General features: G+C 35.5%; 1 protein-coding gene across 1 annotated transcript; it reads left to right on the top strand.

Moving 5' to 3' along the window:
- Positions 1 to 13,186: 13,186 nt before the first annotated feature.
- On the top strand, positions 13,187 to 21,917 carry LOC140809143 (uncharacterized). Its single transcript, XM_073166636.1, has 15 exons — positions 13,187 to 13,400; positions 13,523 to 13,617; positions 13,737 to 13,850; positions 14,204 to 14,308; positions 14,424 to 14,495; positions 15,894 to 16,006; positions 16,180 to 16,311; positions 16,838 to 16,906; positions 18,684 to 18,771; positions 18,895 to 18,966; positions 19,060 to 19,160; positions 19,661 to 19,778; positions 20,263 to 20,322; positions 20,435 to 20,545; positions 21,489 to 21,917. The coding sequence occupies exons 1-15, from the start codon at positions 13,259 to 13,261 to the stop codon at positions 21,597 to 21,599; spliced, it is 1,503 nt and encodes a 500-aa protein (XP_073022737.1). The 5' UTR covers positions 13,187 to 13,258; the 3' UTR covers positions 21,600 to 21,917.
- The last annotated feature ends 5,769 nt before the right edge of the window (positions 21,918 to 27,686 follow it).

Raw genomic sequence — 27,686 nt, 5'->3', positions numbered from 1 at the left:
AACCATTGTCGATTAGCGTGTTTTTGGACAAACAACAACGGTTTTCGAAAACTGTTGTCGTTTCTCCAAAAAAAAACACGCGCTAATTTAATATTACGACGGTTTATTAAGACATTATAATTTTTAAATTAGCGACGGTTTATCAAAAACCGTCCCTAATAGCGACGGTTTTCGCTATTTAAAATTTGCAATGGTTTATTAAAACCGTCTCAATTTTTAAAATAGCAACGGTTTAAACAAAAACCGTCGCCAATAACGACAGTCTTTTATTAACCGTCGCTAATAGCGACAGTTTAATAAAGCGACGGTTTTACCAAAAACCGTCACAAATTGTCTATAAATACTCGTATTTTCGGTCCATTTTCCTCCACGCCTTCCACATCTAAAATACATTCTCTCTTATACGATTTTAGTTTCCAATTAGTGTAAGTTTTTTCGCTACAATTCTTGATAAATTTCTAAGTGTTAGTTAAGATTATAAATTTTATTAGCTTAGAAAGATAGTAAATTTTTTTTGTTAGATTTATTAAATTATAAAAGTAAATTTTTTTACTTAAAAAAATTAGCGACAGTTTAGTAAAAAATCAACGATAATTAGCTACGATTTAGAAAAAACTGTCGCAATGTTAGCGACGGTATAACTTAAACCGTCGCTAATTAATCAAAAACTGTCGCTAAAATTAGCGAAAGTTTAGACATAATCCGTCTTTAATTAGCGAAATTAAAAATCATCGCTAATTTCAAAAGCCGTCGTCAATTAGAGCTATGGCAACATATGCACTTTCAACAATACTGCCGATTACAACAGTTTTAAATGGTCTACGACAACTGATTTCATCTTGATCATGACAGTCTAAATATTTCAATTCCGCGTGGCTTCAAAATTTGCAGTGCTAATATTTTAAAGACGTAGTTGTTGTATCTTGGTAAACGAATTGCCAACAACCGTGAGCACCAGGGCGGGGCAATATTGTTTTAAGGAAAAAGAGTCAAACTCTTGCCTCGACTATTTTCTCATAGCTATTTGGATCACTTATTTCTATCCCGAGATTTCCCAAGACAAAATAAAAAAGTTACCTACCAAAAATCTTAAAATGATATTTGAACCAAAATGGTCTCAACTGTTAGGTAAGGTTTATTTAATGTGATGGGGCCCACATACTAAATAAAATAATAATAAAACTTCTTTTCCCACGTATCCCAGATCGGAAAAGTTGCAAAGCTGAACGAGGAAATTAGTTATAAATAGAGCTCAATTCCTTCAGTTAATGTATCCCAAAATCAAAAGCTTTTCAGCTTTGATAAAAGAGAGTGCATACTGCATAGAAAAAAAGAGTGTATTTTTTTCTTGAGTGCGAGAATTCTCTTTTGTGAGTTAGAGAAAATATTTTTTCTCGGTATACTCGGGGTTGGGATCGTGAGATATTGAGTGTATTGGTGTATACACTTTTTGTAATATTTCTTCCAGTTATAAAAGTTGCAGTGCTCTGTGGACGTAGCCTATATTGGGTGAACCACGTAAATCTTTGTGTTCTTGTTGATTATTTTATTCTGCAAGTTTGGGTACTATTATCATCGTGGTCGGCATCACTTCGGGTAATTCCCAAAAATCACAAGTACAACGACTCCAAATGTCCATCATAGAGAAAAACCTGAAAAGTTCCATGGTACTGATTTCAAGCGGTGACAAAAAAATGCTTTTCTACTTGACCACCTTTGCTTTGGCGAAATTCCTCAAAGAAGATCAGCCAACAAGGAGAACAAGATACTCAAAAGAGGGTAGCCGTTGATGCATGGAATCATAGCGACTTCCTATGCAAAAACTATATTTGAATGGACTCAAAAATGCACTATACAACGTGTATTGTGAACTGAAAACTGCAAAAGAGTTATGAGAGTCACTTGACAAAAAGTGTAGATCTGAGGATGCCGGCTTGAAGAAATTCATTGTCAAACGATTCTCAAATTTCAAGATGATTGATTCCAAATCGATTACGGCTCAAGTGCAAGAGTTATAAGTAATTCTGCAAGAAATTCATTTGGAAGGAATGATCCTTAGTGATTCATTCCAAGTAACATCCATGATTGAAAATTTGCCTCCTATGTTGAAAGATTTGAAGAATTATCTCAAGCATAAATGCAAAGAGATAAATCTTGAAGACTTGATTGTGCGCCTAAGATGGAGGAGGATAATATCGCATCCGAAAGGAAGGCCAAAAGAGCAATTTTGAGGCGAGAGCAAATTTGGTGGAACAAAACATTAGCAAGAAGAGAAAGCAACAATGAAATGGTCCAAAGAAAGGAAAATCCAAAAAAGTCTAAAGAAAATTGCTACAATTGTGGCAAACCTAACCATTTGGCACGAGATTGCCGAGAAAAGAAAGGTAATCAAAAGAAGTCAAGGGACCTAGTGAACATCATCACAGATGAGAAATTGTAAAATGACATGATCGATCTCATGCTTTCTGCTGTTGTGTTTGAATCCAATATAGTGGACAATCCAAAAGAGTGGTTCATCGACACAGGAGCAACCAGGCATGTTTGTGCCAAAATAGAAATTTTCTCTACCAATACCCCGATTAGTGGACGACAACTCTTCATGGGTAACTCTACTACGTCAAAAATCGCGGAACTTGGAAAGGCGGTGCCTCAAGATGACATCCGGAAATGAATTAACTCTTATTGATGTGCTACATGTTCTGGACTTTGAAAGAATCTTGTGTCAGGATCAACACTTGTCAAGGCTGGATTTAGACTAGTGTTTCATTCTATCAAATTTGTACTATCTAAGAATGATATGTTTGTAGGAAAAAGCTATCTAGAAAATAGCCTTTTCAAACTAAATGCGATGAATGTACTCCGTAACAATGAAAGCAATAAGAGTAAAAAATTTATTTACTTGGTTGAGTCGTGTGATTTGTGGCATGATCGTTTGGGTCATTTAAGTTATAATTCACTACGTAAGCTAGTAAATTTAAATTTATTGCCTTTAATTGACATAAACAAAAAACACAAATGTGATATTTGTGTAGAGGCTAAATTTACAAAGGCCTCGTTTCCATCCTTGAAAATAAATACAACTCCTCTAGAGTTAATTCACACTGATTTATGTGATTTGAAGTTTGTCCAAACTAGAGGAGCAAAAATGTATTTCATTACTTTCACTGATGATTGCACAAGATATTGTCATATCTATTTGCTACGTAGCAAAGATGGGGCTCTCGAAGTGTTTAAATACTATAAGAATGAGGTTGAAAACCAATTGACTAAGCAAATAAAAATTATTCGCAGTGATAAAGGTGGAGAATATGGAGTACCATTTGACGAATTTTGTTGCGAAAATGGTATTATTCATCAAATTGCTGTGTCATATTCACCACAATCAAATGGTATTGCCGAAAGGAAATATCGCACTCTTAAAGAAATTATGAACACAATGTTACTGAGTTCAGGATTACCCCAAAACTTGTGGGGGAAGCAATCCTTTCAGTCAACTAAATTCTTAATAAAATACCACACAAAGTTAAGGACAAAACTCCTCACGAATTATGGAAAGGCCACAAGCCTTCCTAAAAATATTTAAAGGTGTGGAGGTGTTTGGCAGAATTTGAAGTGCCAAACCAAAATAAGAAAAAATTGGGCCTAAGACAATAGATTGTATATTTATTGGATATGTAAATAATAGTAGTGCGTATCGATTTTTGGTACATAAATTTGAAATAAGCGATGTGCAAGAAGGAACAATTATTGAATCAAAGAATGTTGTCTCTTTGAACCAACATTTTCTTATTTAGAAAATAAAGAAATAATTCTCGAAAAAGGACTTATGAAACAGCAGAGTTGAAAAAGAACAACAAGAACCACAACATAGTAAGATGGCTAAAACATCGAAGACTTTTGGCTCTGCTTTTCTAACTTATATGTTGGAAGATGAACAAAGGACAGTTAGTGAAGCACTATCAAGTCCTGAAGCCCCCTTTTTGAAGGAGGAAATGAATAATGAGATAGAATCTATTTTGAAAAATCTTACTTGGGAATTGGTTGACCTCCTTCCGGGAAATAAACCATTAGGATGCAAGTTGATTCTTAAAATGAAAATACAAGACTGATGGATCTATTGAAAAATATAAGGCTATATTAGTTGGCAAATGATATAGACAAATGGAAGGTCTTGATTATTTTGATACATACTCGCTAGTGACGAGAATGACACCTATTCATGTATTGATATCAATTGCGGTAATACATAATCTATAAATACATCAAATGAATGTGAAAACGGCATTCCTCAATGAGGAACTTGAGGAAGAAATATATATGGAACAACCCGAAGGGTATATGGTTCCTAGACAAGAGAAAAAAGTGTGTAGACTCATTAAGTCATTATATGGGCTTAAACAAGCGCCAAAATAATGGCATGAAAAATTCGACAAAACTATGTTGTCGAATGGCTTCAAAATTAACAAGTGTGATACATGTATTTACATCAAAGGCACACCTGAAGTATATGTGATAGTATGTTCGTACGTTGATGATATCTTAATTGTGGGAAGCAATATTAATATAATCAAGATTACTAAGAAGATGTTAACAAAAAACTTCGATATGAAAGATATGGGAGAAGTAGATGTCATTTTGGGAATAAAAGTACCAAAACATCGGAAGGACGTGTTTTGTCGCAATCTCACTATGTTGAGAAAATATTTGAAAAATATAATGCGAATGATATGTCCTTGATCAAAACACCCGTAGATCCAAGATTGCATCTTTCTAAAAATAAAGGTGAACTCATATCTCTATTAGAGTATTCAAAGATCATAGACAGTCTGATGTATCTCATGAACTGCACTCGTCTAGATATTGCTTATGCTGTCAACAAACTCAGTAGATTTACAACTAATCCGCGTAATGATCAATGGAAAGCATTAATAAGGGTACTTAAATATTTAAGATACACCTTAAATTATGGATTACAATATACGAGATACCTCGCGGTCCTAGAATGTAAGGCCCGATATTATATCATTTTAATCCGAGATTATTTAATTTACGAATTTTGGAATGATGAATTAAATAATCTCGGGGCCTTACAATTCTCGGATTAAAATGATATAATATCGGGTCTTACATAGAAGGTTATAGTGACGCAAATTAGATATCTGACACAAATGATTCAAAACCCACAAGTGGTTACGTATTTACCATTGGTGGTGGGGCTATATCATGAAAGTCTTCTAAACAAACTTGCATTGCTCGATCCACAATGGAATCGGAATTTATAACTTAGACAAAGCTGGAGAAGAAGCCGAGTGGCTTCAAAATTTCTTAGAAGAAATCCTTTGTCGGAATAAGCTAGTGTCCTCAATAATAATCCATTGTGATAGTAAATCAACCATTGGAAGGGCACAAAACACTCTATATAATGGTAAGTCTCGACACATCCATCATAGAAATAATACCATACGACAGTTGATCTCTAATGGCATTATCTCCATTGATTATGTAAAATCAAAGGAGAATCTCGCGGATCCACTTACAAAAGGTATATCAAGAGATCAAATGAATTGTCTATCAAGAGGATTGTGATTAAAACCCTAAAATAAAATCTTGCAGTGGATACCCAACCTAGTTGACTGGAGATCTCAAGATCTAGGTTCAAAAAGGACAACTAAATTACAAGACTGACAGAAACACCCTGGAGAAATCTTCTTCCTATCCCTATGATAAGAGGTGTTGTCCACAAAGGGGTGCGAGGCTAGATTTTACCTTTAATGATTTCTAAGATATACTAATATGTATGTTGGAGTATAGTGGTATACTCTCCTAGGAGATCATCTGCGTAAGTGCAAAGTGTGGCCGTTTCAAATATGAAAAGCACTCGCGAAACCAAGCGGTGTCCATGGCCGAAATGGACCCAACATTGAGAACATATTTAATGAAATATTAGAAATGTTATTGTGTGAATATAATTGTCTTGGTTTACACAAAACGACGAATAATTCAAGGCAGCACGTCCACTAATTGCCAAGTAAATCTGATTATATCTTACTAAGGAAGGTTCAAAGCCAAAATAGTACCCCTTTCATTTTTTATAAATAGGACCCCCTTCATTTTCATTCATCACACCTTTCTCTTCTTCTCATTTCTCTCTAATTTTGTTTTACAATGCGAATTTTTAAGTATTAGCGCTTAAAGTTCAAATTTTCAAGATATAAAATCTTGAGTTTGGATTTTCTAAGCTTATATGTTTAAATTCGAACTTTGGAATTAAATTCAAGAGTTGTCTTCTAGTTTTGAGTTTTTTTCAGCATTTGCGCTTAAATCCAAGTTTTGCAAGATTTAAAATCTTCGAATTGGATTTTTAAGTAAACGCTTAGAATTCGAAATTAGAAAGATTGCATTTCATTTTGACAGCGTTCTAAATATTTCAAGTTCATATGTCTTTAAAATTTGTAGTGCTACTATTTTAAAGTCGTTTTCGTTGGATCTTGGGAAACGAATTGCCAACAACCGTGAGCATCGGGACGGGGCAATATCGTTTTAAGGAAAAAGAGTCAAATTCTTGCCTCAACTATTTTCTCGTAGCCATTTGGTTCACCCATTTATATCCCGAGATTTCCCAAAAAAAATAATAAAAGAATACCTACCAACAAAGCACGCTTAACTTTGGAGTTTTTAAGTGATGAGCTACCAAAAAGAAGATGCACATTATTGTTACGAGTAATATCTATCAAATATTTCATGTCTCTCATTTTGGTATGTGTTGGTTCATTCAGGCTCCTCATTACCAAGTCATTGGTGGGGTTTCATCTTTCAAATGTTAACTACCCATATTATAGACCATATGTATCTCTTGGATTACTGTTTTCTCGCACTCAAGACATAACAAAAGTTTACAAATTTTAGTTTTACATTCAAAACGTTCCTTGGGCTTCGTATAATTTAAAACATTTATAAGATGTTTAGATCTTTTTATCTTTACATATTTAATGTTGGACATCAAACCAGTCTAGGATTAATAGAGTTGCTATTTCTTGTAAATTCCTACGACGGTTCTCTTTCATTTGATCATCTAATCAAGTTCATAATCGAATACTGGATTACTTGTTTAGATCGAAGTAGAGATCTTAAACAATTTTGCGTCGAGACTGGATCGCCTAAATTCCAAAAATTCGGCGGCGATGTGGCCGTGAATTGTTTTTTGTGAAAATGGGGTGTTAGATATGAATTTTATTGTGGCGATGATAACTAAAACCAGTAGACCAGCAGACCAATTCAACAGATTAGCTTATCAGTAGCTGCTGCTCTAGTAAAACTAAAACCAGTAGAAAAATGGATAACAATACAAACCAGTAGAGAACGTTTTCTAACGTTGCTATCTTAATTGTTACCGTTAAAGAGTTCCTAGTACCAGTGTTAATTACAGCATTAAATACTATACGGAGTCATTTAATGCATATTACCCAATTGAGTATAAAACAAGACTGATTGTTTTATAGCTTTTCTGCAGGAACCTATTTCGGTAATAAAGCTGATTGTATCAGTTATCTGAAGACTTCTCTGATTATGAACGTTGAACTCAGTCGATTATATATACTTAGATCAAATCCTTGTTCGACACGACACTTCGCATAATATCATTTTAAGGAACAAAGCTACTATCTTATCAAACGAATATCAGTTTTCCTTGAGCATTTTTAAAGTTCAACACAAAGAAAAGTAGCACACGCTTCATAGCTTATATCTGATTTTTTTGAAGATCATCTTGTGCTACTAATTCTTACACTCTTCACGATCTTTACTGCACTAATATTTTATCAGAAGAGTCTGTAATCTGAAAAGAGTCTTTTTAGAACCTTGTGTTCCGCATTTTTGTAAGTTGAGAAACTAAGAGTTTCAGTAGGCTGAGGTGTAAGTCCTTCTGAAGTGGGTGTGTACAAGTGTTGTACTGTAATATCCAAAGTCTTTTAGTTATACCTTCTGGAAACAGAAGAAGGGGAGACGTAGAAGAGTTTATCTTCGAACTTCCATAAACAACTGCTGTCTACTACTTTATTGTTTTTTCAACTACTTCATCAGATTGTTTCCGCACGTTCTACTGTAATCAGGTGAAAGTATTCACACAAGATCGACTACTATCCTTAACAGGATTCTAGTACCTCATCAATACGAAAAACGAGTAGAGTTTATTCACCCCCCCTCTAAACTCAACTTCGATCCTCAACATGGGGCGAACAAAATTTTATAATGGAGATAAGGAAAAATTTTGGCGGATAAATTTTTGTCTACCAAAATCTGTATGTAAAACTTGTGTTATTTCATATGACTCTCAATAAAAAATATTAATAAGATTTGATTCATGATCACATCAGAAATCCTTTTCATATTAGGATTCATAATATTAATCCCATTAGGATTCCTATTTTAATTAATTAGTTAAAATTCTCATATTGTATATATCATACAAAGTCTACTTTTAATAATGCATAATATAAGGTCCAAAATACGATAACATAATCCAACTAAATGAAAATCTAGGGAAAATGAAAAAAAAAAGACTAATTAAATGGTTTTAATGGCATGAATTGATTATGTTGTGCATGATTACATGTTTAAATAAGGTTTTTTGTTAGAATGCATAAAACTGTATTTTAAAGGTTATTCGAGACTGGGGACCACATGCGGGAAAATATTTTTATTAAATAATTTTTTTAAAATGTTTAATGTTTGGTGTATTTTAAATGGAATTTTTGAAAATTTGGTGTTTGAGGTGTTTTTATATGACGAGTAATATTTTAAACTGATAATCGATTTTTGAGAAAAATGGGAACTTTTTGAGAACTCGGCTATTATTTTCACAAACTTTCCTAAACAAAATATTTCCGTAAGGTTTTGCAATTCTTGTGATAGCAAACTTGTACTTGCTCGCCTATTCTGCCCAAGCCTGGCAATTGTTCGATTTTTCGCAATTTTCTCCATCTCTTTATGTAAATAACCCAATATTAGTTCACAGTCAATAAGATCTTGGTCCATCCACTAAAATCCTGCCTAATGGAGAGATATGTTCAATTACGACCTTATAATGCAATCGCAATTAACTAATGGGCTTAGTGGAACTATTATACTAGGCTAATGTGCCTAAGCTTGCACCATGTGTTTTAATCAAAATAAAAGACCTAAACCCCTACCCACAAACCCCATAACCTCACGCCCCTTTCACCTATTAGCACTAGGACTCTTCCATCAGCACTCACCACACACACCACGTGAGATTTTGAAGGAGGACGTCACGTTTTTGAATGGAAATTCAGCAAGGGTCTATCTCCGCCAACGTTCCTCGTATCGCAAGTTGTTTTTGTGCGTAATAAACGAAAAGGAACGTATTAATCTTCCTTCAAACATCTTTCACATCATATTATGTATATTTAATTATATTTGCATGAAAAATATGATGCACTACTTGTATTTTCGTTTTTATGGCTTTATACGCATAAAACTAGAGTTTTCATTTTTTAAAACTCTTGCTAATGATGCACAAAAGGGCTGAAATGATAGGGGTACTTGAAGGGATGTTTTTCCACATGTTTAAGGGTCCCTAGATGCAAAGGTAAGGGCTAGACAAGGAGGAAATAAAGCTAAACGAATATTAGGAGGTTCATGGACTAGAGTTGCGGTTTTTGCTTCCTAGGTGCATGCGTCTACTAGCTGCTGTTAGGGCACTTCCAGGGGTCTCAATAGGGCTGAGCCATGCTGATGCGAACACGGGTGGTCAAGTCCCAAGGAAAGCATGGGATCCTTTGCAGTTGCCGTACGGACCAGTCACGAGGGGACGATTAAAGAAGTTCAAGGAGGCACTACAGGGAGTCATGAGTAAGCATGAAGGGGTCGTGATGCATGGGAGTACGTTTGGAGGCCAACAGAATATGATTCAAGCATTGTTGGAGTCGACCGAGACTACACGGATGTGTACACGGACCTGCACACGGGGTTCGTGTCCTTTACAGCCGAGGATAAAGAATTCCAGTGCCTACACGGACCCGAGCACGGACTAGTACACGGGGTCCGTGTCCTATGATATTTGCGAAGACAGTGTCTACACGGACCCGTACACGGAGATGGTCACGGGGTCCGTGTCTCTTGTTTCCAGCTGAGGTTTATTTCCCGAGTGTACACGGACCCGGGCATGGAGGGCTACACGGGGTCCGTGTCTGAGATGGCTTAGCGAGAAAATTTCCTTTCTAGAGTTTTAATTATTTTGGAGTCTAGATTTTTGATATCTTTTGTTAACAAAAACATATGGGGACAAAAATTTGGAACATAATTCAGATTATTATTGATATTTTATAATTGTTCTTGAGCTTTCTCTCAAAAAATTAAAGCTTTTGCTTTGTCAAACAAAATCAAACTTATCAAAGTTTTTAAATTTTGGCGTTTGTCGATCGTGCTTGTGCGGATTGTCGTAGACTTGTTCTTCGAAGGTTCGTTATAATTTCGATTGTTTATCTCGTGATTATTTGTTGCTAGACTTCTCATAGTTTAGAGGTGAAAATCACAACACACTCTTGATTCAAAAGATCGGGACAACAAGGATTCTTTGTTCGTTATTGAATTGAGGGCGCGATTTGATTTTAATCGTGTTTGCTATTCGTTCGTATAAAGATTCACATCACATGCTCCTAGGTAGGATTTACGAGGGCTGGTTTAAGGGCTAGGGGCTGGGAGCAAAAGGCTTGATGCGTGTGGCTTGTGGGCGATGAGTTGAGTGGCTGCGGCTTCTAGGCCAGATAGGTGCTGTCCAATAGGGCCCCTAGGGCTCGGTCATGGTCCTAAGGGGGTTGGCTAGGGTCCAAGCTGGTTGGATGAGGGCTAGGATCAAAGAACACAAGGTTTGGTTATGGCTAGGGTTTGGTAAATTGGTGCTGAGAAATTCAGTAGGCTCGTAGGGGTGTTCAAGGGTTTTAATTGGCTTGATTTTGGATGTACATGGTATATTTAGGTGTTAATAAGCATTGATTCAAGTTTGGTTAAGTTTCGAATCAAAATCGAGATGTACGTTTAAGTTTAAAAATGAATTGGAAAATTAGTCGAGAAGCTTAAGTTTAAGTCTAATAAATATTTATGGGTGTATTTTAAGGTGTTAGGTTAGGTTTGTATTGATTTGGGTCGTTGTTTTAAATATAAGGATAAATTAAGAAAGTTAGGGTTTCAGGGGCAAGCCAGTCATTTTACGCTTGAAAAATGTTAGACGTCCTTGCAGTTTCCTGAATGCTGTAATATATGTTAAAATGTTTATTTCAAAAGTTTATGAAATCTTATGATGAAACGTTAATGTTAAAAGACATCTTGCATACTTTGTTTTAAAAAAAATGATTTATATGTGCATGAATTTTTATAAGTGATAGAAATATGAAAAGTTGAAGGAGGTGGATTGATTATTACCAATACGATGATACAATGATATGTAAAGCCAATGCTCAGTTGAAAAGTGAGAGTGTCACTGATGTTCCCGCCGCGCGGTACCATGGTAATATGTAGATGGATCCATCGACCTACAGATAATACGAAAGTCACAATTGATGATCTGAATTCAATAAAAAGGGAAACATATACGTATATGATGAAAATGAAAAGTATATGTTGAAAGGAAAAATGTTTAAATTTATGTTTATGAAAAGCTATTTTATTAAAAGTATTTTCATTGTTGCTTGTGAATGTATATGTACGACTTGCTATCATGATTAAGGTTTGCTGAGTCAATAGACTCACTAGGTGTGATCGATACAAGTGAATTTTATATTGATGAAGGTCTTGGTGGTTGAACTAACTGGACTGGAGGTGAACACAACTTGAGGACCGTCGCTAGTTTTCCGCAAAAATTAAATTTATGATTTAAGCTATTTTAAGGATTTTATGACATATATGATTTTTATGCTTTTGAGAAATTTTGAGATATTAGGATGTTTATACTTTATTTTGAAAACGTTATATTTAGGTTTATATATATATTCGGCCGGAATGTAATTATATATATATAGTTACATTTCGGCTGATTAGATGGAATTTTTTTTTATAATCAATTCTAAACATCTCTAGAATATTCCATGAGAATTATGTACATATAGTAGTCAACACTATTAACATTATTATTTAATTAGTAGATTATAAATTACTAAATAAATATTTGTGAACTCATTATAACTTCGATTGATGATCAGACATCACTGATATATCGATGGTACAAATCTTGTTCATATATGAAAATTGAAAATTTCAAAAATCAAAATTTTTACTGATCCATCTTTGGCAGTTGTCAGTTTTGTGAACTTTTTCATCAAAACAGATAGTTTAACTCTCTTCACTTATTTAATAGTTAAGCTAACTTGCACAACTTTCGTTACATGGAAGTCACTTGTAAACTTCTTTATAAGCAATTTGTTTGATTTCCATGAAACTACAGTCATCGAATCCAATTTTTCGAACTTGACTATCTCAACGGTAACACAGAATCTGATATTTATGCGACCTTCAATAGTTCAGGGATACAGCTAGCCGTGTTTTTACAACTTAATGTGATTCAGAATAACATTTATTTTTATTCGGGCTTACCCTAATTAGCCCCATTATTTTCATCAACACATTGATCACGAATGTAAGAACTCAAGTTTGATTGCACTCATCAAATCATAATAAGAACGGCTAGTAGCATCAGCCCATGATCTCTTAAGTATCACTAATAGTACTTGCAAAAACCTTAAGTTATTGTTAGCGTACAGTACGGTCCCTTGAACTTACATTTTCACGATCGAATCTGCAATCATTTGTATATCGAGAGTTGCAAATGAACCCGATAACGATATGATGTATCTTTGAATAATAACAGTAACATGATATGTACAACTAGAAAAACACATTTTCCTAAAGTACATGTCCCTATTTTACTTCGTTTCAATCCAAATAACAACCTAAGATCAAAACGCATAACAAAATGTAAAGTAATCAGACACGAATTCACTTTCCCATTTACACAAGCATTAACACTACATTAAACACATATTAATGTCAAGAAATGAGGAAAAAAAGAACACCAACAACAATTCTTAAAGAAAGGACTAATCAAATTAAATAATTCTAAATAACTTAAAACTTAAATAAAACATTTACAATAATCTTAAGTGGAGAATATATAAATACAGTTGGCGTGAGTCGGTATGTTTGCATCGTCTAGACGTTTTTGGAACAAGAAAGAATATCCACATTAATGGAGGAGGAGACCACCGCCGGGGCCGCCGCCGCGGCCACCACAACGAAGAATAACAGGAAAGAGTTGATACGATTGGAGAGAGAATCCGTCATTCCAATTCTCAAGCCCAAGCTCATCGTTCACTTGTCCAGCCTCATTCGTATGCATAGATTTTGTCGTCCTTTTTGTTGTAATCTCTTCAATTGATGTGAACCGTGTTGCGATGAAAATGCTGTTCTAATTAAGATAATTCGGTCGCTTTGTTTCGACAATTGCTTGCAGAACATAGTGCTGATCGTGCCGAGTTTTTGAAACTCTGCAAGAGAGTTGAATACACGATTCGAGCTTGGTACCTCTTACAGTTCGAGGATCTTATGGTGATTTCCTTCAAACTTCTTTATTTTTTCGCTGCTGATTATACGGACGTTATCATGCTTTTCTTCTTCTTCTGGCTTACTTTCAATAATTTGTTTATATGCTTATTCTTTGCTTACAGCAACTCTACTCCCTCTTTGATCCTTTACACGGTTCGAAAAAATTGGAGCAGCAGAACTTAGCTAAGGATGAAATTGACATTCTCGAGCAGAATTTTTTGACCTATTTATTCCAGGTAACGTGGTATCATGCCAACAGGTATGAGCCTTCGGTGGAGGCTTTCTAATTCTGAAAGTCAGAAACTTTGTCATCATGGTCATATATTAGATTCCATGAAAGAATCCTATGTCAAGTATATCTGCCTATGATTTTGCTGCAGACCACCATCCATTACCCTGTCTCAGATATTACTAGTCAGGAGTTTCCTTTACAGTTAGGACTATGTTTATACTCCCCTGCCATTCTGCCCATCCTTGAGGTGGAGGGGGAATGGGAGAGGGGAAATAAAATCGTGGAACAACCATTCTATTTTGGTGTCTCCTTGATTCCTTTTTCTGCAGGTTAACTACAATTTATTTGATCATGCAGGTTATGGGAAAGAGCAATTTTAAGATAGCCACTGATGAGGAGATTGATGTTGCACAGTCAGGGCAATATCTTCTCAATCTTCCCATTACCGTCGATGAATCTAAGGTAAAATTGTAAACATGGGTTTCATTAAAAGGCATTGTGCAAAAATAAGATTTATCCATTTACATACATATACAATAGCATGTTTGTTCATGGTACAATTTTTTTCTGAATGTAGCTTGATAGAAAGCTTTTGAAGAGTTTTTTTGAAGCACATCCTCATGAAAACCTCCCAAACTTTGCAGATAAGGTCTATCTCTCTCTTTCTGTGTGTGTGGCATCTTTAATTTTAATTTCACGTTCCGATTTTTTTAGATGAATATAATTTTGATCCTTGTATAATCTTTGACTCAGGAGAACCAATTTGCCATATCCTTAAATTTTAGTTTTTCTATTAGTATTCTTGATCTGTTGTCACACACACATATTTTGTTAAGTAAAGGAGTGATAAATATCAGATTACATAAAATCTTCAATCGTATCTCATAATGAATAAAATGTTCAAATTATATAAATGAAACTGATTAAAGAAGGAAGGACAACAAGCAAAATCCGTGCAAACAATTAAAGAAAATAAGAACAAGATCAAATAATAATAATCTTATTAAATCGAACATATTGTAAATCAACTTATCCACCTTTATTAACTTATTCTTAAAGATTTGCGACATCCTTCCTCAAGCTGAATGATATATGTTGGGCATTCACGGCTTGCCAACTAGCTCTATAAAGCTTGATTTGGATAAACCTTTTTTGTGGAGGTCTACAACTTGTTGCTTGGTTGGAATATCATTCATCCATATATAATGCCATTTTGTTTATATTTTTTTTAAAAAATGCAGTGTTTATCAATCTCTATATGTTTAGTTTTGTTGCAATAATTGGATTGTGAGCGATGCTCATTTTTGTTTTGTTATCTCATATCCCTTGGGCTCACCATGCTATACTCGCAAGGGAAGGAAAATCGAGAAGCTTTTTCCTTCGCTTCGAGCTGTAATAAGAATACGGGCACGTTGGTAAAGTTAAATGATAACAATGCGTATTCTCAACTTTTATTATATTCTATTATATATACATCAGCGGATGATCTAATTTTGCTTTCTAATTCTTCCAATAGTCTTTCTAACCAGGTATCATCCTTGTGCTATAGGCAAAATTCAAATTTGGGACCACTTCCTTTACAACAACTGATTGTTTATCTCTACTCTAAGTTGTCTTATACACATGTACAATACGACAATTAACTGAAGTTGCTTGCTTGATGAGTATGGACCTTACCAAGTCTGCATCTATTTAAATGTTTTATGTTTCTTTCATGATGTTCTTATAAGGCAAATTTTGCCTTGGAGCATCTAAGGAATCTACGAACAACATCTTGCTTAGTGTAGTTGCCCTTTCAGGTAGTCCAGGAAGGGATTCTTGTAAGCTACTAACAGCATTATCTGAGAGTTATCTACTCATAGATTTTGACCTAATCCATTTGTAGTTATCTCATTACATTCTACATGTAATATAGTCGTATGAAAATAAAAAGTATGATCTGTGAAATGAAAATTAGTTTCAAGTTATATACTTTGTTTTTTCTTTAAAATCAATTTTAATATGCACTCAACATTCTAACATTTTACTTGTACGCATTTCCTGTTAGTATATAATCTTTCGACGTGGGATTGGCTTCGATAAGACCACTGATTATTTTTTTATGGAGAAAGTGGATGTGATCATTGGACGTTTCTGGGCATGGATTTTGAGGAAAACCAGGTGATTGACTTCTTACGACTTACTGTCTAGTAGCATTACTAGGGGTATTGATTCAAGTACACGTAAAACACATGTTATCTGTTCAGGGCTCTATTGGGCACTTTTGTCTTCCCTTTTGATTTTTTCATGTTTATATACACTGAACTCTAAGCAAGCGTTGTTTTGTAATATAGATTAGAGAAGGTTTTGCAGAGGAGGTCAAGCTCACACCATAAAACGAATCCAAAAAAGGATGATGAAGTTACCTCTGGGACTGGAAATGAATTCCAAGTTGAACGCATTCGTCTCGAGAACATGGAAATCAGGTCTGAAAATTTGTGTTTTTATTCCTAGTTATTATGGCCTTTTACCTTTTTTCCCTTATCCTTCAGTTATTTTCTTTGTATTCTCATCTAATTAATAAAAACTTTTTCATTAATGCTATTCACTCAATAGAACGGAACTCAATTATGGAAATTTTTTTATGTGTTTAAGATTTAAAATTGGGCAGGAATTGGTATGTCATTCTGATCGGATATCTTTTTGTCCTCGTTCCTCCCTTATGAGCATCAAGGCTCCTTTTTTTTTTCCTCGAGGGACTTAGGTTTCCTTTTTTCCTCGATGGACTATTTTTTCCTCCTGAGTTGTTTTTAAAATATATTCTCTCAAATTTACTAATAATTTTGAGATGGAAAAATACGAGATGATAACAGAAGATTGCCAAATATTCACATGCTTTTTCATCTTTTGAATATTGATGAAATAAAGTAGATTTATGCTAAAACTGTCGATTTATTATTTGTGTATTGATAAGATTATCTTGCTAATTGTTTTTTTTTCAGTATGCTTCAGCTTTCGGAATTTTCTAAGCAAAACTACAATTCAAGAACCCACTTTTGATAGGATCATTGTTGTCTACAGGTAATATTTAATATTTGTTATCTTGTTAAAGCATATCATTTATATTTATTTTACAATTTTTTCTTATAATTTTCATATTCATGTATATAGCAATGTTCTAAAATTCAGCCTAGGCGCTAGACGCCGTCCGACTACACCGAAAAATTGCTAGTCGGCCAGCCTAGGTGGGAAGCACGCCTAGGTGCTGACTAATCGGCCTATGCATCCTAGACGCCGCAAACGATTAAGGCTTTTAGGTTTTTTTGGATGTTTTTTTTTGAAAATTTTTCAAGTTAAAATCCAAATTTTAAAAATGAAATTATTTTTTTAATAGGCCCTAACCCTAAACCAAAGTCCAACAAAAAATGTGATTTGTTGATTGTCCTAATATACCAAACTATATCTTCGTTTACGATCTAGAGCGAGAGAACTTCATGAGGATGATTTTGCATCCGAAGAATTTTGCATCTAAAGGAGAAGAGAAGGATTATAACAATGATATTGAGTTTGTGCCTGACAACGAACAAATTGTTGAAAATTTATGGAGAAAAAGCGAAGTAAATTTGTGATATTCTATTACTTGTGTAATTTTGAACGCATTTTAAATTTGATATTATTGTGTTGGAGTTATAGTTTGTGATTTATTATGCTGATACTGTGGAATCCGCCTGGCAGCGGCTACTTCTACCTAGCGGCGCATAGTCTCCGCCTAGGTGGAATAGGTGCTGGTCTGGCGCCCGACTAGTTGAGCTGAGGGATGAGGAAGTGATTGAGTTGAAGAATCAGAGGAGGGACTTGAGCTTTTCGTGAGGATCTTTAGGGAGGAGGGGGGTGAGTGTGTTAAAGAGGGGGGGAGGGGGGGGGGGGAATGTGTTGACGATATCAGGGTCTGGGACGGGGATCCTTCAGGAGTATTCTCAGTCAAAACTTTCTCTGAGTCTTTCTTTCCAATTAGTGGGTTTCCTTTATTCCCTCTCTTTTATGTCATTTGGAAAGCTCTGGTCCCACCAAATGTTCAAGTCTTCTATTGTGAGATGATGCAAAAGATGTGGTCTTCGTGCGCTCTGTGTCCGAATTGGTGTGTGTTGTGCTAGAATGAGGTGGAGAATCAGGACATCTACTTATTCATTGTTCTTTCACGGGCTACCTTTGGTTCAGAGCTTTGGAGGAGATGAGTCCGATTTGGGTAGTTCCAAGATCTTCGCAGGAGGGGTATAATTTTTTGGATAGTAATAGTTCATTGTATTTGTTGCTCGGTATGGTTGGAGCGGAATAGAATGATTTTTGACAGCTTTGAAGAGTTGGTTGAAGAGTACTGGGACAATATTAAGATTCGGGTTTCTAGTTGGATTGAGAAGCATGTAAAGTTTAAGAACTTCTCGATTTCAGTCATAGTGAGAAATTGAAGTTATATATGATGTCGATTTGAGCAAGTTTTTTTTTTCTTTTTTCTTTCTTTTTTTGCAGATCATTTTTTTCGCTATCTATAATTATTGCTTTAATTAATAAATATAATATTGTTTCCTATAAAAAAAGACTCTGAAATCCTTATCTGCAATCATCGTTATGAAAGTTCTCTAGGTGGGTGCATCGGTTTATAAGATCGCCTGAAAAAACCTTATGAAACCCCTATTTAACGTGTTTCTTCTTGATGTTATTAATTGGTTTTTACCCAAGGTAGGGTGATTACCTAGTGCTTATGGTAATCTGAGGATCTTTTTGGGTTTTTATGAACAACAATTATCTATCCTTCTTTGTATGTTAGACTGAAGGTTGATGGAAAATAGTTGTTGTGTAGGAGAGCTACTTCCTCGACAAACCCAGAACGAGGCATATTTGTGAAGCATTTCAAAAACATCCCTATGGCTGATATGGAAATTGTTCTTGTGAGCGATACTTTTTCCTTGTACTTAGCTCGTTTCCATTTTGTGCTATTGTGTCTTCTTCTAGCATCGTATTTTGAATTGCAAGGCACTAACCAAGTTCAGACTTTTGCTTTCTTTTGATAGCCTGAGAAAAAAAATCCGAGTTTAACACGGATGGACTTGCTTAAATTTATTGTATCGGCGGTGGTTGGACTGGTAAGATATCTCATGGCATTAATAACCCCCTTAGTTTGAATTATCCTAACAACATTAATGTTTTTGATATGCTTGTTTCGTGGACTCTTCCAGGTTGCTGTAGCTGGTTCTATTGAAATGCCCAAAGCTGACCTCTGGGTCATTTTTGCTATCCTTTCCACGGTGATTGGTTATTGTGCAAAAATATACTTCACGTAAGTGTTCTTTCATCGGACTTGGATGCTTTGCATTGTATATTATTCAGTTGAAAATGATAAATATCTGAAATCAACGCTGTAAGAGAAATTATTTACTGTCAATGCCATCGAGAAGAATGTGTTATTTGTAAACCTTAAACATAAATATCCACCATGGGTATCCATTAATGGCCATTTATGGAACTTCAGGACAAAATAGGTTCTCCATGCCCAGTGGAATTTTTTGGATGCCACTTCGAATAACTTCTTGCTTGCTAGTATTTACTATCCTATGTAGCAAACTGAACCATCCACTCTAAATCTTGACTGAGAATTAGAAAGAACCAACTGTTTCCGTATCACGAGGCAGCTTAAAATGATCTTAATCCATCATCACTTTCGTCTTAGACGTGAATTGTCTGATTATTTAATATGATTACATCAATATTCATTGCTCAACATTGCTTTTTTATTGTTAATTCTAAGTTTCTAAATAAGGTTTGTTTACTTGCTCGCAGGTTTCAGCAGAATATGGCTACATATCAGAACCTAATCACGCAGTCAATGTATGACAAACAACTGGATAGTGGAAAGGGTACTCTTCTCCATTTGTGCGATGATGTTATTCAACAAGAAGTAAGTTGTAAAAATACTCTTATTTTTTAAAAAAAAAATTGATAGCCAACTTATTACTTGGATAAATTTTTCTTTTTTCTTTCCCAAAACACGAAGTAGCCGTCTATAATGTTTTGGTGAACTTGTTAGACACAATTAGCAACTTTGCAAACTCCATGTATGATGTACAACTCCCACGATCTAATATTAGCTTACATTCATCAAGTAATTATCACAAACTAGTGTCTGTCAACATCAATTTTTTTTTCACTCAGTTTTTGTGAGACGGGCTAGGCTTAAGAAATTTATTTACTCTTAATATACATTGCTTGGCCGGATATAGGAAGTTTCAGTTTGTACATGTGGCTTATTTGGTATTTTAATATTTGTTTTCCATATTCTTTCGTGAATTTCAAATATGCAAAATTTCTAGTTTCTTAATGTGATATGCAGCTGTTTATTTAGATGCTTACTGCTGCGAAACCTCCATGTTGCAAATGTGCAGGTGAAGGAGGTCATTATTTCATTCTTCATACTAATGGAGCAAGGAAAGGCTACTTTAGAGGTGCACAGAGCTGGTACTTATGGACATCTTGATGTTTATCTGCCTGTTTGATTTCGAGTTTGAAATGCTTGGATCTACAAGTACTGACATGTCATTTTTATTGCTCAAAAAGGATCTTGACCAGCAATGTGAGGAGCTGATTCAAGATGAATTTGGTGAAGAATGTAATTTTGATGTTGATGATGCACTCCACAAACTGGAGAAACTAGGCCTCGTGTGTCGGGTGAGATTATTTTCCATCTGTTTTGTGAGGAGTCTAGGGGTACCCTTGATACATAACTAGGGTTGAAGATAAATTTTAAAAAAATCCAGAAAAGGCTTTGAGCTGTGTATCCTATGTTGCAGATGTGACCATTTTACCCCAGGCATGGCTTTGCAACTATTCTCACGCACAGCCACTGCATGCCACTACACAAACTATCTCGTTTCCTTCTTTTTGAAATAATGTCATTTTTTCGGGGGACTCGGCTTAAGGGATTAAAATCAATTTTTTTTTTATTTTTTCCATTTAACTTGACCATAATTTTGTAACCAGTGTTGAAAATATCACGAGGAAAAAATAATCATGAGAGGTTTTTGAGTACAGAAAGAAAAATGAGGTGGCTGAAGTCTGGAGGAAAGGGAGAAAATGACAAGGAATGAGTAAACTGTTTTGAAGTGGAAATGAAAGGTGCAATGGTAGATGTCACTTTTACGGCGGGTGCGGTGGCTGTAGAAGGGGAAAGGAGAAAATTACAGAAAGAGGTTGAGGGTATTTGACAATTCAAAGGGTTGATTTTTTAAGTTTTACTTTTGAGTACGGTATTGTAGCAGGGTCCAAATTTAAAAATACAAGGAAAAAAGATACAGAAAATGAAGAATAATAGAGAGGTAGTAGGAGTTGCAGACTCATTGATTGTTATATAATTTAGTATCTGCACGTTCAACGAGATGAAGCTCTAATCTGTTGAATAACTCTTCCAAGATGATAATGGCTTCCTCTTCCCAGTTTTGAGTAAAGCCCTTTTTTGCGCCTTTATTGAATTTTGAGGGTGGTATTAGTAATGCTATCAGGTGTTGTTTCTTTAGCATATTTTTTTGGAGAGGTATAACTTTGAAGATATGAAGAGTTTAAATAAGTATTATTGCTAATTTTTACATAATAACGGAGTGACTAAGTATTTCAGGATACAATTGGAAGGTATTACTGTGTTGGCCTAAAGCGTGCGAATGAAATTATTGGAACGACGACTGAAGAACTTGTGCTGAAAGCTAAACAGGGTTCTGGTAATTCTTGATCTTCCGATGAACGTCGGTCACGGTTATCAGAAGCAAAGATCGATTATCTTCTCAAGAACCCTTGAATGCGAGGAGATTTATGTATAATCTTTTCCTTTGTTCATTAATTATGTTTCAGTTCGAGGGAACGAGTTTATATAAATTAGTTTAAATTGTTTTGTAAATCAAGGAGTAGTTTTGTTTGTTTCATATCAGGTTTCGAGTTGAGAAGTAAGTCTAGCTTTATACTGCACTGCGAGTTGTGCTTGCGCAGTCGTATAATAAGTTTATCTGGGTCATTTGAAATTCGCGATATCAAATCTAATTTTGTTTTTGTAGATTGTTCTGACTGAGCCGAATTTCAATTTCATTATTTTTTAATTTACATCATTATAGTAATCAATGCAGTAGATTTCAGGTGCACCGATCGCATGTGTAATTTGATCATCTGTCTCATTTTCGGTAAAGTAGACCCTACCCCTGCGGGCACTGCTCGCAGGGTAGATCTAACGGTTCGGAAAAATCTGAGCCAATTTTTTTTTTTTTTTATACATGGTGGTGGGCCCGGATTACTCATGTGGAGTGATCCGGGCCGTTCCCTTCCCGTGCAGGCAGTGCCTGCATCAGCTCCGCCTAGTTCGATAATAATTTCATTATTTTACGATCGGTAAAGATGGGAAAAGTCTCATATTCGATAAGAATACATTGATAATCCCAGATCATGTGAATTGCATTTAGTCTCATGAGGTTTCAATAGTCCTCAATCGCAAGTTTTTAACATGTCCGTCCTGAAACAGTACACACACTAATTCAGCAAAATATTTAGTCAAGTAGGTCGGCTGCACATTTAGACGGAATAATTGAATTTCAAACCATATGTTCAGACAATGAAATTGTGCGGAAGGTTTTTGCGTTCAGAAGAAGAATTGCATCTATAAATATATGCATTCCTTCGTAATTCAAATTATCATTTCTTCGAGTTTTTCTCATCTAATAGCATTTGAGTGTTTAGTTTTATTATATTTGTGAGGTGTTTGTTCTCTAGCATTAAGGAATGTGTGTTTTTTTTGGAAATACAGTGAACGTGCAGAGCTTTTACTTCATTTGTCCAACTCACTTACATGGGGGATAAAATAAGGTAAAATGAACGTGCAGAGCTTTTACTTCAAATTCTATCAGATTCATATGATCAACTTATCATCAAGATAACCAACAATATTTTTATGAGCTTTCTAAAATTCGACGATGTCTTAACTGCGTTTCTCGGCGAAGAAATCTGGTGCAACAATAAGGAAGATAGGTTGGTAACTTCGAAGCAGGCAGATGTTTTACCGATGATAAGAGGATGATTTATGGACCGTGACTTCATTGGGAGCCAAATGCGAGGTAGATCAAAGTCAAGAAGTAAAAAGAAAAATATTTACTGCTTTAAATGTGGCGGTAACGGGCAATTCAAGAAAGAGTATACAAGTATCAAGAAAAGTTCTCAAGGAAATGTGGTCAGTACTTCAGGCGGTGGTGAAATATTATTTAGCGAAACAACAATAGTTTCAGAAGGCAGACACAAATTTTATGACAATTAGATTATGGATTCAAGAGCGACGTGACACATGACGTTTCAAAGAGAATAGTTTGATCATTATGAACCAGTCTCAGGAAGATCGACATTCATGGGAAATGATTATGCTTTGGAAATAGCTGGTTCGGTACTATCAAAATTAAACTATTTGATGGCACAATTTGTACCATACAAAAGGTACGACATGTGAAAGGACTGACGAAAAATCTTTTGTCCTTGGGGCAATTGGATGACATCGGGTGAAAAACCCGTATCGAGAGCGGGATCATGAAATTTTGAAGGGCGCGCTTGTGGTTATGAAGGCGGAAAAAGTTGATGCAAATCTGTATGTACTTTTGGGAGAAACACACAAAGAGGCGGAACTAGCTGTTGCATCAATTGGTTCAGGAGAAGAATTAACAATGTCATGGCATAGAAAGCTCGTGCATATGTCAGAACGAGGTTGAAAATTTCTCAGAACGGAAGCTACTACCGGAACTTACAAAAATGTCACTACCTTTTTGTGAGTATTGTGTTACCAGTAAACAAAACAGATTAAAGTTTGACACTTCTACTGCCAGGAGCAAAATCATACTGGAGCTAATTCATTCGGATGTTTGGAAAGCACCAGTTGTATCCCTAGGAGGAGCGAGATACTTTATCTTGTTCATTGATGATTTCTCTAGGAGATGTTGAGTGTATCAAATCAAGAAGAAATCAGACGCTTTCCAGATCTTCAAAGATTTTAAAGCGCGGTTTGAACTTGATTCTGAAAAGAAAATCAAGTGTTTGGAGACTGACCATGGAGGAGAATATACCCGTGACGAATTTGATGCATATTGTCAACATGAGGGCATCAAAAATAGTTTACAACAGCTTACACATCTCAATAGAATGGAGTGGTAGAGTGGATGAACAGAACCTTGTTGGATAGAACAAGAGCTATGTTGAGGACTGTGGGTCTAGACAAGTCATTCTGGGCGGAAGCAATCAAAATCGCTTGTTATATTATCAATCTTTCTCCTTCAGTGGCGATTGATCTGAAGACTCCGATGGAGATGTGGACGGGGAAGCCGACAGATTATTCTCATTTGCATATATTCGGAAGTCATGTGTACGTTCTGTACAATGAGCAAGAAATATCAAAGTTGGATTCAAAATCCTGAAAATGTATCTTTTTGGGATATGCTCATGGAATTAAGGGATTTCGTTTGTGGGATCCTACTGTCCACAAGCTTGTAATAAGCAAGGATGTTATCTTCGAGAAAGATAAAGTAAAGGGAGGCAAAGACACACTGAATTCAGAAACTACTATATTTCAGGTGGAAAATAAGATAGACGAAGGTCAAATTTTTTGTGAAACAGTACCAGAGCAAGAAGAACAAGAACATGTTGAGTTTGATGGTGAGCCATTGAGTTTCTACAAGGATACATCCAAAGCTACTCAGAGCTTGGATGTATCCTTGTTGATGATAGCAATGCAAGAAGAGTTGGAGGCATTAGGCATGAATAAAACTTGAGATCTTGTAACACTACTACGAGGGAGGAAAGCCATTGGGAACATATGGGTCTGTAAGATCAAGCGTGATGGCAATAACCAAGTGGAGCGGTATCGTGCTAGATTGGTGGTAAAAGGGTATGCTCAGAAAGAAGGCGTTGACTTCAATGAGATCTTTTCTCCCGTGGTTCGACTTACAACAGTCAGAGTGGTGCTGGCATTGTGTGCAGTGTTTGACCTATATCTAGAACAGCTAGATATGAAACTGCATTTCTTCATGGAGATCTCGAAGAAAAAATCTATATGGTCGAGCCAGAAGGTTTTGAGAAAAAAAACAAAGAAAACTTGGTTTGCGGGTTGAACAAATCTATGTACGGTTTAGAACATGCGCCGATGTGTTGGTACAAAAGATTTGATTCTAATATCATGAGCCTTGGATACAACAGACTGAGTGCAGACCCTTGTACATATTTCAAGAGGTCTAGTGATGATTATATCATTTTGCTGTTATATGTGGAAGTCATATTGGTAGCAGGCCGCCCCAACAAAGATCAGGTCCAAAGATTGAAGGCACAGCTGGCTAGAGAATTTGATATGAAGGACTTGGGACCAAGAAACAAGATTCTAGGGATGCAAGTTCACCGAGACAGAAGTAACAGAAAGATTTGGCTTTAGAAAATTATTTGAAGAAAGTCTTGCAACGCTTCAACATGCAAGATAGAAGCCAATATCGACCATTCTTCCTGTTAACTTAAAGTTATCCTCCGAGATATGTCATAGCAGTGAAGCAGAGAGGATGGAGATGTCTCGAGTACCATATGCATCAATAGAAGGAAGTTTGATGTTTGCCATGATCTGTACAAGACCGGACATTGCTCAAGCAATGGAAGCAGTTAGTCGGTATATTGCAAATCTTGGAAGAGATCATTGGAGCACGGTTAAGAGGATCCTTAGATACATTAAGGGTACCTCAAATGCTGCATTATGTTATGGAGGATCGAATTTTACACTCAGGGGCTATGTCAATTCAGATTATGTAGGTGATCCAGATAAGAGGAAATCTACTACTTGTTATGTGTTTACACTTGTAGGGGGAGCAGTAAGCTGGGCTTCAAAACTGCAAACAATTGTGATAGTATCTACAATGGAGGCAAAATACATGGCAAATACTCAAGCATGTAAGGAGGCAATATGGATAAAAGGTTATTAGAAGAGATCAGTCACAAACAAGAGAAGGTTTCTTTGTTTTGTAACAGCCAGAGCGCCTTGCACATTGCAAGAAATCCAGTCTTTCATTCCTGGACGAAACACATGGAAGTCCAATTTCACTTTGTATGGAAAGTAGTAAAAGAAAGAAGCGTGGATATGCAGAAGATCCAAATAAAAGACAACGTAGCTGATTTTTTTAGCAAGCCAGTCAATATCGAAAAGTTAGTGGTGTAGATCCTCATGTGGCCTAGCAGAAATGTAAACAGCAGGGAATGACAAGATTGAAAAGATTTGTGGAGATATGTTTGATTCTCAATTAAATCTTCAAGTGAGAGAAAAAACTGCAAAATATTTATTCAAGTAGCGCGGCTGCACATTTAGACGGAATAATTGAATTTCAAACCAGGTGTTCAGACAATGAAATTGTGCGGAAGGTTTCTGCTTTCAGACGAGTAATTGTATCTATAAATAGATGCATTCCTTCATAATTCAAATAATCCATTCTTCAAGTTTCCTCTCATCTAATATCATTTGAGTGCTTAGTTCTATAATATTTGTAAGGTGTTTGTTCTCCTGTATTAAGAGAGTGTGTTCTCTTTGGAAACACAGTGAGTGGTTGTACACCGTAAAATATTATAGTGGAATTCTTTTCATCTTGACCTTGGTTTTTTACCCTAATAATTTTTAGGGGTTTTCAACGTAAATCTTGGCATCTAATTTATTATTTATTTTTATATTTATTATCTCAAATTACCACACGTAAGCCCAACATCTTAAGCGTTGCAATGACATATCTGTGTATACAAATTATTATCCAATAAAACTAGGGGGAAACTTTTAGCACAAGAATCTCTCGTACCCCTGGTTAGATAATTGGAAAATTCATCTTAATCTTCTATACATTGTATTAGTAGTGGAAACAAGATGCATAATTACATCAAAACCAAGATCCATGTTGTATGAATAGAAATACCATTATTAGCACTATTTCTTGCATGTTAGGCCAAAGGAGTCGATCAAGCTACGTATAATACCTTTATCTGCAATTTATAATGGATGTTAAAGGTGAAAGTGCATAATGATTTTCTCGAGGCTAATGCGATGATTGGAGATATAGCAGCTGAAAAATTATTCCGGTAACATATATGCAGTGTTTCATTTGACCAACTTTTCTTGTTTAGAAATCATCATACTTTGATTTGTCTGGGATGGACCAAAATCGAAGATCTCCCCGAATGAGTATATAGCACCAACTAACAACAAGAACTATTGAACATTATTATGGTGACATCGTATAATCACTTCTCCAACCTTTTATACACAACTAGCTATATCGAAATCAATCATGTGCGCATTACATTTGAGATATTTTCAGAAAGAGTAAGCCTATATGGAACAACACAATGACAGAATTCCTCTTTCACCTCTCAAGTGCCGGTTCTTTTGGTAAAAGTTTCTAAAACACATAATAAAATAACAGCCATTGTTCACTTTGGGAAAAAAATATACAAATTTAAACGAGTATAAAATAAGAATTGTTCTGTATTACCTGCCGCACGCAAGCAATACCATCCCATTGAGAGGAAAGAATCAAAAGATTAAGTTCTTCAACCTCTATCGGATGGCCAACAATGAGAAGCTGAGTTTAAGTTTGAACCATCCTCGAGTCAGAAGCAGTAAATAGAAGAGTATACGTTATAAGCTTAAAGAAAATTATCATAAGATTCAAAACTTAAATTGAATTATGGTTTGATTGGCCGTCAGTTAGAACCTTAACAGTTTAATTGGATTTCGGTTAGAACCTTTCAGAACTGTCAAAATGTCCTGAGATAAACTGATTTT

Source organism: Primulina eburnea, chromosome 13 (genome assembly GCF_022965805.1).
Source record: "Primulina eburnea isolate SZY01 chromosome 13, ASM2296580v1, whole genome shotgun sequence".
NCBI classification, from domain to species: domain Eukaryota; kingdom Viridiplantae; phylum Streptophyta; class Magnoliopsida; order Lamiales; family Gesneriaceae; genus Primulina; species Primulina eburnea.
Note: the sequence above shows the minus strand (reverse complement) of the source record. Positions and strands in the feature narration are given on the sequence as shown.

What these genes read in the sequence shown, in the direction of transcription:
- LOC140809143 (XM_073166636.1), top strand. Translation starts at nt 13,259, where the DNA reads ATGGAGGAGGAGACCACCGCCGGGGCCGCCGCCGCGGCCACCACAACG. An exon ending in TATCGGCGGTGGTTGGACTG is followed by an intron (nt 18,967 to 19,059) that starts GTAAGATATCTC and finishes GGACTCTTCCAG; the next exon opens with GTTGCTGTAGCTGGTTCTAT. An exon ending in ATGATGTTATTCAACAAGAA is followed by an intron (nt 19,779 to 20,262) that starts GTAAGTTGTAAA and finishes GCAAATGTGCAG; the next exon opens with GTGAAGGAGGTCATTATTTC.